Source organism: Acomys russatus, chromosome 20 (assembly GCF_903995435.1).
Source record: "Acomys russatus chromosome 20, mAcoRus1.1, whole genome shotgun sequence".
NCBI lineage: Eukaryota > Metazoa > Chordata > Mammalia > Rodentia > Muridae > Acomys > Acomys russatus.
In genome coordinates this window covers 61,586,882-61,599,206 of record NC_067156.1, presented here as the reverse complement: position 1 = coordinate 61,599,206, position 12,325 = coordinate 61,586,882, and the positions used below count along the sequence as shown (strand labels likewise).

At 50.1% G+C, this 12,325-nt stretch overlaps 1 protein-coding gene across 3 annotated transcripts in view; it reads left to right on the top strand.

Annotated features, from left to right (window-relative positions):
• Ctif (cap binding complex dependent translation initiation factor) overlaps positions 1–12,325 on the top strand; it is a 464,175-nt gene that overhangs the window by 26,354 nt on the left and 425,496 nt on the right. For all 3 annotated transcript variants that reach the window (XR_007832477.1, XM_051163669.1, XM_051163667.1), the window contains exons 3-5: positions 5,167–5,240; positions 6,226–6,330; positions 11,485–11,560. Coding sequence is in view for 2 of the 3 variants with exons in the window: in XM_051163669.1 (XP_051019626.1) it covers positions 5,167–5,240; positions 6,226–6,330; positions 11,485–11,560 (255 nt within the window). In the remaining variant the exon portion in view is untranslated. The remainder of the gene's footprint in view (positions 1–5,166; positions 5,241–6,225; positions 6,331–11,484; positions 11,561–12,325) is intronic.

The window sequence follows — 12,325 nt, the reverse complement described above, 5'->3', positions numbered from 1 at the left end:
AAAGAAAACACAACCTTTGAGAACCACGTGGTCCAGCACGTGCACACTCCTGGGGTTTTAACCCCAGAAAAACAAATGCTTATGCTTACACAGGAACCTGCCTTCACGTTTAGAGCAGCTTTCTCTGAGTGGGAAACTGCGAGCACCCTGCACTGGCTGGTCTTATGTCAGCTTGACACAGCTAGAGTCACCTGAAAGGAGGGCGCCTCAAATGAGAAAATGCCTCCGTAAGATCCGGCTGTAGGCCTTTTCTTAGTTAGTGATTGGTAGGCGAGGGTCCACCCCATTGTGCGTCATGCCATGCCTGGGCTGGTGGCCCTGAGTTCTATGAGAAAACAGGCTGAACAGCCAGTGAGCAGCACCCTCCATTGCCTCTACTTCAGCTGCTGCCTCCAGGTTCCTGTCCTGACTTCCTTTGATGGGGAACTGTTACGGAAGTGTAACCTGAATGACCCATTTCCTCCCCAACTTGTTTTTGGTCATGATGTTTCATCACAACAATAGTGACCCTGACTAAGACACAGCCAAACTGGTCTTCAGCGGGCGAGTGATCAGGTGTGCTATGGTGCTCACCAGTGGGAAGAGTGGCCTGTGGCTATGATAACACCCTGGGTGAATCTCAGATGATGCTGTGTGGGAAAAATCTAGTGCCCCAACAGCTGCATACTGCCCAGTTCCACTTCTGTAACAGTATGGACATGAGGAGAGGTAGTTACAGCTAGGAGATTACAGGCCAGGTAGAAATGGGTGTGGCCAGAAAGGGGTGTGGCATAGAGAGAGCCCTGTAGTTATAACGCCAAGTGCCCCGCAGTATCAGTGTCAGTATCTAGAAGGTGACACCAAGCTAAACTTTTACACATTTCCCCGTGGAGGGAAGCTGTAGTCTATTTGTATTATTTCTTTATTGTTGTTATTATTCTTCTTATTCGTCTTATTATTTATTCATATTACATCCTCATTGCTGTCCCCCTCTCTTGTATCTTCCCGTTCCCACCCTCCCTCACCCTTGCACCCTATTCCCCTCCCCTAGACCTCTGATGGGGGCGCTCCGCCCCCACCATCCGACCATAGCCTATCAAGTCTCATCCAGATAGCCTGTTTCCCCTTCCTCCCCACCAAGGGGAAGTGATCAAATCAGGGGAAATAGAGTTCATGTCAGAGGCAATTCCTGAACCCCCCACAACCGTGGAGAATGAACTCTCCTTTGGCTAGGGGATCTAGGTTCACTGCATGCATTGTCCTTGGTTGGTGCAATAGTTTGTGCAGCCCCCCTAGGTCCAGATCCACCAATCTTGGTGATCTTCTTGTTGGGTTCCTGAACCCTTTGGGTCCTTCCAACCCCCCACTCTTCCGTACCACTTGTTTGTATTATTTCTTACAAGTCCATATCAATTTATATTTCTTGCAAAATTAAACAGCTGTTTAAACACAGCTTAGCTCCTAAAGTATAGAGTTCTGCTTCCCCAGAATCATCTGTGGCATTTCAGCATTGCTAGCCACTGGGGAAATGCAAATTAAACCCACAATGAGGTATTTTATGTTCCTCTCAGAATGGCCAAGGCAAGCGGGTCTCAGGCCTCCCCCAACCCCCATGCCCCATTTCCATGCAACCTGCTTCAACAGATATGCTGGGTGAATCCAATGGGCACACCCCAAATCCTCTAGATTATATTACCGTCAATGTTTCCCGGTCACGGGAGAGTCCTGTGCCCTGTTCAGCCAGGTTCTGCCCAATTTCCAAATGCACAGCCCAGAGTTCTCATCATTCCACATCCTCAATATGCATAAACAAAAGTTGACACGGGCTGAGTATTCAAAGAAAACTAGCATCGTGGCAGCTCACTGTCCTCACTTCCCTGATCTCCTGTATACGCCCCTCCATGTCTTGCAGCCCTAACAATATGCTGCGTGTTGACATTTTCATAATTTGTTAATTCAACATGTCATAGCATTTGCTAAGGAACCTTTTTGACTACCCCACTCCTAAATCGTCTTCAGACCACAAAGGAATAAGGACTGTGCTTTCAAAGGTGTCCTGGACCACGCCAGCTGGGCTACACTTGGACTACAACACTGCTCTCCAGAGCTATTCTGATGCACACTGGCATCTGAAAGCCAGGTGATGGTCTCTCTAGAGCACCCCAGGGAGTTGTGCCGGGGAACATTTAGGAAGGCATCAGTTCTCACACTGAGGTGTGCGCTGCAGTTCTGGGCACAGTGTCTAAAGGTCTGGGGGGCTACAGCTACTCAGGGAGCCGCAGAGCCACAGAAAATGTCGAGCTGGCCTCACCAGGAGGGAGGGTTGTATGAAGTAAGTGATCCCCAGTGTTCGTCCAAGCCACACAACATCCATCCCTTCCTGTTACCTACGTGGTGATGGAGAAACTGAGGCTTCCATATCAGGAGCCTAGAGAGTTGGACATGAGAGCTTGGGGAAGGGCTGGGATGAGCCTAACTCTGGGACACTTCCTATCTGTTCCCTCTGTGCAAGTCCTGGGGTTGCATGAGGAGGGCAGCTGGCTCCCAGTATGATGTTCCAGAAGTTGGGTAGCAGGTGGAGTCTGTCTGCAGCCTCTATCGGTCACACTCCTCTGCTACAAGTATTAAAATGACTGAACAGATGAGATATGTTTATCTGTGTATGAGTGTATATATGTATACATATGTTGTATGGTGTGTACATGTGCAGTCTCTGATATGTATACCTGTGGCCTGTATATGTATGGCATGTGTTATGTATGTGTATATATGTAGTGTGTGTGATGCATGGTGGGTAGTATATATACATGTATGCTGTGTGGTATGAATGTGTGTGTCTATGTAGTGTGTGTATGGTGTATGTGTAGTGTGTATATATATGGAATGTATTTTGCATGCTAAATATATGTATGATGTGTGGCAGACGTATGTATGGCATGTGTGGTATGTATATGTATGGTATGCAATGTGAATATATGGTCTATGTAGTATGCATGTGTATGGTGTGTGTGTGTGTGTGTAGTGTGTTTATGTATGGTGTGTATTGTGTGTAAAGTATATATATGTATGGTATGTGTGTGTGTATAATATATGTGTGGTGTGTGTATATTGATATGTTGTTGTGCATGTATGTCGTAATTGGGATTATTATTGTTGTGATGAAACACCATGACCAAAAGCAACTCGGGGAGGAAAGGCTTTATTTGGCTTACACTTTTACATCCCAGTTCATCACTGAAAGAAATCAGGACAGGAATTTAAACCGACAGGAACTGGGAGGCAGAAGCCAATGCAGAGGCCATGGAGGGTGCTTCTTCCTGCCTTCCTCCCCACGACTTGCTCAGCCTGCTTTCTTATAGAACCCAGGACCACCAGCCTAGGGATGGCACCGCCCACAATGGTCTAGGTCCTCTCCATCAGTCACTAACTAGGAAATTGCTCTACAGCTGGACCTCGTGGAGGCATTGTCTCAATTGAGGTCCCTCCTCTCTGATGACTACAGCTTGTGTCAAGTTGACATAAAATTGGCCAGCACAGATGATAATATCTGTAGTAATGTATACATTTGCTGTGTGTGGTTTATATATGTATAGCCTGTGTGTGTGTCTGGGCACATGTGTGTATGTGTGTGTGTGTGTGTGTGATGCATGTGGTATGTATGCATATACATGGGCCACATAATGAAGGTTCAGTCAGCAGCAGACTACATGTACCACACTGGGCCCATAAGATTGTAGTAAAAAAAAAAAAGAATCCTGTTACCTAGCAATATCATAGCTATCAGAGCCCAGGTTATGATGCATTGTAACTGAGAACGAGTCATCACACACCAGCTTTGCAGGCAGGGCACAGGCTCCTCCCCCTCCTCTATGTTGTGCGAGTGAATATGGAACATGCTCCTTTCCAGGAGAGCTAAGTGGCTCTGAGTAATGGTCAGTCCTGGGATGGACCAGTCTTTCTAAATAATCAATAGATTGGATCCTACAGAAAGGACTGGAAAACAAAGGCTGGGACAGCACCAGATATGTAGGCAGGAAGTCCCAGGACACCTAAGGTCTAGTTCAGTGGATTTTTACAAACTGAATCCCTGGGCCAAATAGGACATTTGGTCAGTTTCTTCGGTGTCCCCTTCCATTTGAGTTCTGTAACCACAGCTTAGCTTGTCAGTCTAAAACTTTATGTAAGTTACATCATATAACAAGTACTCGTTTGTGTCTGTATTTCTTTTCCCACATTGTCTGTGGGGTTTGTTTACATTTGGGTGTTGTTTTCCTGTGTTTATTCTCACTGCTGTGTCTCCAATCTGTGAACATAGCCATTCTGTGTGGTCAGCTGTTGGCAGGCACGTGGGTGGCTCCCAGCCCAGCACTATTATGACAACGCTACTGTATTCTTGTGCAGGCGTGTCTTGGGACATCTGCACACATTTCTGTCGGGAACACTAGTTCACACCTAGGGATGGGTTCCCGTTTCTGAGACTTGCATGATGGTTGGAGACCTGATGGAACACCATCAGAGTGAAGTTGGAGGGTTTGTTGGGGGTAAACCAGCACCCAGAGGACAGTGACCAAGTCATAAAAAACGGCACCAACTAAAGCTTTTCTGTCTATGGGATGTGAATCATGGAGGAGGCAGACTGCAGAGGGTGAACATAGGAAATGCAGCCTCTGGGGCAGCCTCGGTCTGTGGGGATCCTCAGGAGGCAAGGCTTAAATATTTTTTTTTAAAATCCACATGTGCATGGATGCTGCAGCATGCCTGGCTTGTTGGAGCCTCTGGCCAGGGAGAAACCTGTCACCAGGCAGGCAGTGGCCGTCAATGCTCATACAGCCATACAGAGGGCCTGCTGGCTCCAGAGGCATCGGGAAGGGACCACAGGCTTTAGCAGCAGAGGTGCAGGCATATTGGGTCCTGACCACACACCTCTGGTGACACCATCTTGGTGAGGGCCTGTGCGTGGGAGGAGTCCAGCACTCTCCAACAGTGTCCAACAGGCCCTCCTGATGCTCCTGCCTGGGCACTCCCTTAGATAACTCACTCCAGCCTCCACCCGTGCAGGCGAGCCAACCTAGGGTATCAGGGTCCCTGAAGCCCTCTCAGGCTTGGAACGACGGTGGGCCTCTATCCAATTGTTTTCAGTGTCCTGGCCCAGAAAGTAATGCCAGCCCCTCGCCTTGTCTTTTTCAGAATGGCAGCAAAGACAATACCCTGGACGTGCTGGGCACAGATATCTGGGCAGCCAACACCTTTGACTCCTTCAGGTAACTTTCTCCTCTGTCTCTGATGTCCAGTGCTGGCCAGGGCCCCTTGCCACTTGGACTTATGGGGCAGACCCAGTACAGAAACAGAGATGAGACTGTATGGGGGAGGAAGGCTGCTAGCAGAGGCTCCTCTGAGAAAGGAAGAGACAAAGGGCAGAGGTCAAAAGGAAAGCCAGAAAGACCGAAGAGGAGGGAGAGAGCAGAGACAGGACTGGTGAGGGTGGGAACATGCAAAATGGGCACACGGCTATAATAGGAAGCTGAGGTATAGCCCCCCACCCTTTCCACCTGCCAGGCTACAGAAAAGGGGGACTGTGCTCTGTAACTCAGTGGTGGAGCTACAAGGCATGCACAGGGTTCAATATTTGGAAGACTGACTGGCTTGGATTTTAGAAAGCGCCTTGTGGTGCTTAGAATTGGCCAGGGCTCCTCAGGACAAAGAACACACCCCTGCTGTAGTACTTATTTTTCACCCTTGTTGGGTAGTGGCCTTGGGCCATAAAGGGCCAGTCTTTAGTCATCTCTGCCTCATCCCCTGAGCTGCCCAACTCTAGGCACACCGCAGGTACAGCCGTGCCTGGCTATTGACTCTCCATGGTGAGGCTCCCGGGATGGGAACCAGAGAGCTGCCCCAGGCCTCCCCAACTCTGCTCATGCTATCCTGAGCACCGTTTTGTGTTCTGGTGACAGGTTTCTGTCCTTCTATGTCCATCCCTTCTTAAATGCAGTTAGGAGACAAACCCCCTGCAGAGTATGCATGCAGCCAGCCCACACTCATGTTTGGGAAGCATGCATTTTCCAACAGTAGAATTGAAGACAAGTGAAGGCCTGATACCTTAAGTTCCATTCCAAATGTGGTCTGAACAGGACCCTGCCCTCAGGTGTGGGTGCCCTCCCCTCCACACCCACTGAGCCTCCTGCCTACCCATATTAAGAAGGCCCCTTGCATGCTGCTTTACATTTGTCACCCTCTCTCGCCCTCTAGTGGTGCCACCTGGGACCTGCAGCCTGAAAAGCTTGACTTCACCCAGATCCATCGGAAGGTCCGCCACACACCCAAGCAGTCCTTGCCACACATCGACAGAGAGGGGTAAGGACTCCGTGGGGGGCACAGGAGACACTTGCAGGGAGAAGAGGTGTAGGAGGCAGGGCTGTGTGCCACTGTACGGAGACGGGCAGGAAATGGAGTGAACCCATGTCCCGGGTGCTCTCCGTGCCTAGCCCCAGGACTGCACGGTCACTGGCTTTTCTAGATAACCCCCCCCCCATCTCCATCCTCCCCACCAGCCCATGTACCGTCTCCTGAGCGGACACTGAGTGTCTCTTTTCAAGTAGCTACTTCTGTGGATCACCAATTGGAGCATCTGGGAGGTTTCCTTGAACACCAGAAAAGAACCCACTGGAGTCTCAGATTCAGGAAGTGTGGTGTTCCTTCACTCCCCCTGCCCCCCACAGGCCATGTCCAACCTGTGAGTGGCAGACAGCTTAGGATAGCTATGAATGGAGGTTTGATTTAAAGCTGTAAACTTTAAAAACACTGTGAGGTGCGTTGTGATTTTTTTTTTTAAACTTGATTTCAAGGCTCTTGAGCTTCAATTGTATTGATGACTTTGTCTTGCCGCAATAAAAGAAGACCGTAGCCAATGGAGGCTGGAGATAATGCAGTTACACAAGCTCCCAGGGAGATGCTGACCTGCTTGCCAATGTGGGGCCCTGTATGGGGAACCAGGCCCAGGGTAGCCTTTATCCTGGCCTGTCTCACCCTTGTTGGCTCCAGGAACCAGTATTGCTTTCCTTTTAAAAGCTAGTCTCGGTCCCTGAGCTGCCCTCCAGACACACATGTGGTACCAGCCAGACATAGGCGTGAGACAAAAAGCTATTGCTTCTTTTTAGTTTTTTTGGTTTTTCGTTTTGTTTTGTTTTGTGACAGGGTTTCTCTGTGTAGCCTTGGCTGTCCTGGACTTGCTTTGTAGACCAGGCTGGCCTCGAACTCACAGAGATCTGCCTGCCCCTGCCTCCCTAAGTTCTAGGATTACAGGCATGTGCCACCATGCCCAGCTTCTTTTCAGTTTTTTAAAAATAATTTTTATGCCGGGCGTGGTGCCACACACCAGGGCTATTACACAGAGAAACCCTGTCTCAAAAAAAAAATTTTTTTTATCGAGGTATTAAAATCAACCATTTTAAACTATATGAATCAGCAGCATTGTGCATGTTCCCAATGTTCTACAGTCATTGTCCCTGTCATTTTGTCACCCAGTGCAGTATTTTCACTCCTAGACATATGCGCTCATGTCCAGCCCCGCCCCTAGACAACCATCAATCTGCTCTCTGGGTGTTTTTTTCCTGGGTGTTGTAGAAATGGAATCATTTGTGTCCATTTCTGTCTGTCGTGTTTTCTCTCAGCGCTTTCAAGGTTGTCACAAGCATCACTGGTCCATTCCTTTTTGTAGCTGAGTAGTAATCCGTGGTACCAGCCACTGCACCGTTTGCCTGCTCACTGATGAACATGTCGGTCCTTTCCTCTGGGCTTTTATAAACGAAAAGTGCTGCTTAGGCACACCATTCATACGCACAGATCTGTATGAGTCCCTGCTTGTGGAATTGCTCGGTCATATGGGAACTCCGTGTAACTGCAAAGTGGACCCAAAGCTGAATATTTCACATTGTACACTTGCACGACAGAAGAGGGCACCAGATCTCATCATAGATGGTTGTGAGCCACCATGTGGTTGCTGGGAATTGAACTCAGGACCTTTGGAAGAGTAGCCAGTGCTCTTAACCTCTGAGCTATCTCTCCAGCCCCCTATATTTTATATTGTCACTAGCAGTATAAAAGAGTCCTGGTTTTTCCCATCCTCAACCTCACTCGTTTTCTGCTTTGGGGCTCTCTTTGTTTGTTTGTGTTTGTTTTGTTTTGTTTTGTTGAGACAGGGTTTCTCTTTGTAGCCTTAACTGTCCTGGACTCGCTTTGTAGGCCAGGCTGGCCTCGAACTCACAGAGATCATTTTTATGGTCATGATTTTATTTGCTTTTCCTCCAATTCTTGCTACCCACTCCTTTCTCCCTGCTACCATAACCCTAAGCATAACTGACATTATGGGATGGCTCACTGTATGTTGTGTGTCCTCCGACAGCCTCTCTGTCTCTTCCCACTCACAGAGCCTGTTCTTCTTGGTGGCACAAGAAGTACTGGGCATGAACCTGGGCGAAGTGACAAGAGGAGGCAAGAGGAATGGGGTTCAGAAAGGGTTAAATAAAATACCCACAAAATGAGGTGAAATGGGGTACTCTGGACAGGCAAACACTCTAAGGAGTACCTCAGAGGTATTTCCTGGGTAGCTCCAGTCCCTCCTGTGTGTGTCCCCGAGGAATATGGCTGATGATACCAGTAGGGAAACTGAGACTGGGGGAATCTAGGTGACAGTGGCACTTTAGACTGCGAGTGGAGCATGTGTGCATCAGCTTCACTCAGTGAGATGAGCAGCCTTGTCACAAACAGGTTGTTTGGAGGCGATGATTAATGGCTGCACACAGGACACTGTTCTGTGCCCAGCATCACCATCCTCTATAAAGGCAGAGGGCCAAGCCACCTGCAGTCACCAACTGCAGATCCTACATCCCTTGGCCAACTTCACCCTCCCAGAAGAAGCTGCCTCAACCTTCTAGGGGTGAACACCCAGGCTTTGGACTCACCCCCCCCCCCACCTCAGGATTTATGAGCAGTGTCCGTGGCCACCTTGTGGCTGAGACAGGAACTCTGTCCCCCTTAGCCTTGCCATGTGAAGGATGGACTCCACGTGTCCAGTCACTGCAGTCTCCCTCAGAAGCAGGTTGCCAAGGCTTCCCACAGCCCATGTTTCCATGGAGGGACAGAATGGGAGCGGGATGTTTCCTTGGCAACACCACTGGCAGCAGTGACTCAGCTGGTCTGCAGCCACCATCTGCCTGCCACACCTGCAGCTCTGTAAGAAGTTTCACCCTGGCCAGGCAGGCTAGCGGTCAGAGCTGGCCCCTGTGCACTACCCACTGCTGGCCTCAGACTGCTAAGGTGAAAGGGCAAAGGCCAGGCCCATACTTGCTTGATGGAATCTGCCATGGTCTCCAAGCCCAACACCACCTGGAGCATTCAGTTCTCAGGCATGTTTTACCCACGTGAGATCTTGGAGAGTGGTGGCAGCTATTCCAGTGGGGCCAGCTCCCCAGTGCCTTTTTCATAACATCAATAGCCTGTGCATTGCACACAGTTGGTGCTTTCATAGGCCAGTGGCACACAGTTGTTCCTTTCATAGGCCAGTGGCACACAGTTGGTGCTTTCACAGGCCAGTGGCACACAGTTGGTGCTTTCACAGGCCAGTGGCACACAGTTAGTGCTTTCATAGGCCAGTAGCACACAGCTGGTGCTTTCATAGGCTAGTGGCACACAGTTGGTGCTTTCACAGTCCTGTGGCACATAGTTGGTGCTTTCACAGGCCAGCCCATCACTATCAGGCAGATTGATTAGATGGCTACATGGTCCAGCCGGACCTTTCTCTGCCTCCCCACTGTGGTCCAGCACTTCACAGTGGCTGTGGTAGCAGTGCCTGCCCTTTCTTTTCTCACCTTACACCTGTCACACCTTCCCCATGCCCTGTCCGTTCCAACTTCACCTGCCTGAGCCTGGACCACCCCAGGCACTCCTCTAGCATGCCCCTGCCCCAACACATCCCTCACTCTCCAGCAAAATGAAGCTTGCAGCGTAACTGATATGAGCTCCTGGCTTTACTGTGCCTTCCACTCACTGTCCTGAAACTTTCTTTGCCATCCTGTCAGACCGCTCTCCTTCCAGCCCTCTGCCCATCAGCTCTGCACCCCCTGGGTTCCCACAGCACCCCTTCTGCCCTCAATGGGACACTAGCCACAGTTCCATGGTGCTGTCCCCCACCTGTTCCCCTGCTCGGTGAACCTAGGAGCCAGGCTAGGCCCCCAGCCTGGCATAGACATGCCTGGTGAAGAATAGACAAGTCTAGTGGAGGCCAAGTTCAGAGCCTTTGCTAATTTGGCCTGACAGAGACCGCCTCCCTACACACACACACACACACACACGCACACACACACACACACACACACACACACACACACACACACACACACACAGACCGCCTCCCTACACACACACACACACACACATTCCACCACCACCACTACCCGAGTTCTAGGACTGCCCCCCACTCGCCCCACCTTTTGGGACACTTGTCTTATGCTGCCCTCTAGTGGAGCTCGGACTCACTGCCATAGGAGGAGAGTTTGCCAGTTGACTCTTACCCAAAACTCTAAGGTGTCTGTCCGGAACCACATCTGATTTGTCTTCCTTGACAGGAAACCAGAAGCTGTGCTAGGCAAACATTTAAACAAACGAGAGAATTATTCTGGCATTTGGGTCGTATTAACTCTGAAGCTGGAGGGGGTTGCCCACTGGGAGATTCAGAAATGAGAAAGGTGCCTGCGCCTCTGGATCTAGGCTCTGATTGGTCTCCTGCCTGCCTGCCTGCCTGCACAGTGACTGTGGAAGTGCCTGCAACAGTGGAGGCACACGTACCTTGCGCCTTATGTTGTATCATCTTAATCCACCGACCGTTGGGGTATGACTTGAGGCACTGTTATTATCCCAAATGAAGAAACCGAGGTATAAGAAAGCTACTTACAGGTATAAGAAAGAGATGTGCGGAGTCCCCTGGGAAAGGATGCAACTGGAGTTCAGACTCTTTTAGTCTGGTACTAGAAGCTGCACTTTCAAATGTGCAAAAGGGTTAGAGCTTTGGGCAGCGAAGTGTGCCAGCATCTCCGCTCTGCAGCCACACCCATCCACAGACAGAGGCCCTGAGTACAGAACACACAGTATAGCTGAGTGGCTGGTTTTACAGACATGAAGACAAACAAAGGGAAGGAAGGAAGCTACACTGGGTTTCTGACAGCCCCTGCCTGCCTCTGTGACCCTGAGACAGTTGCTTGGACTCTCTGCTCACTGATTTTTTTTTTCCTTTGGTACAAAATGAATTGGCATTTTCAGAAATCCATTAGACAGGAGCTGTGCCGAGAAGGCGGGTACCAATGGGTTTATCTGTCAGGATCCATCTCTGGGGCCCTCTCCTTGGGTGGGATTTGTGGGGGATAGTAGGGCCACGCTTCTCCTGAGCTGCCCGTCTCGCTGTAGCTGGAACTTGACAGCCATCCGTCTGATACCTTTCCATCTTTTGTGGCCTAGGTGTGGAAAGGGGAAGCTGGAAGATGGAGATGGCATCAACCTGAATGACATTGAGAAGGTCCTCCCGACCTGGCAGGTAGGTCCTCAGTCGCTGTCTCTGCCTGGACACTCCTGCTGGTCCCTCGCTCCAGCCAGCTGGGTAGGGTGGGGACTCACCGTGGGCCAGCTGTCTCACTAATGGTGTTTGTGGCAGCCCATCTTGGTGACCACCATAAGGTCAGGCCTCTGTCCCCTGAGTGAAGGGGACCTGTGCTGGAAGTTTGTTTCTCGACCCAACACCACAGCGGGTGAGCGTTTGGCAGCACACTCACACGAGCAGCAGATCTGCCCAGAGTGTCTGAGGTGGCTTTGGAAAAATGAGCTTGTCCTGCTAGCCTCTGGTACCCGCTGTGCTTGCTGACATTGTCCTTGATTGGGGTCCTTTCCCAGAGTGGGTCCAGGCTCCAAGACAATGAGGACTCGCTTAACAGAGCTGAGTGAACTCGTGTCTAGAAATGCCAGTTATGTGCGACTTCAGAGGAAATGGTGGGGCTCTGGCTGTTCCAGAGGTGTCGGTTACAGCCACACAGAATGGTGGCCTGCCACCCCTTTACCATGTCACCTACTCATCTCTCTCCTCAATCTCTGCTGTTTTACCTCCATTCATCACTTTCCTATCTCTATCCTGTTTTGTTTTTGTTTTGTTTTGTTTTGTTTTGTTTTGGGTTTCCGTCCTTTTTCCTCCCTGTCCTGCCTTGATCCTGTCACTGAGAGAGGCAGGAGGTCTCCAGCAGACCCCAACACTTCAGTGAAGGTAGGCTGGCAGGGACTCCCCCCCCCCCCGCACCTCTCTCTTGCTTTA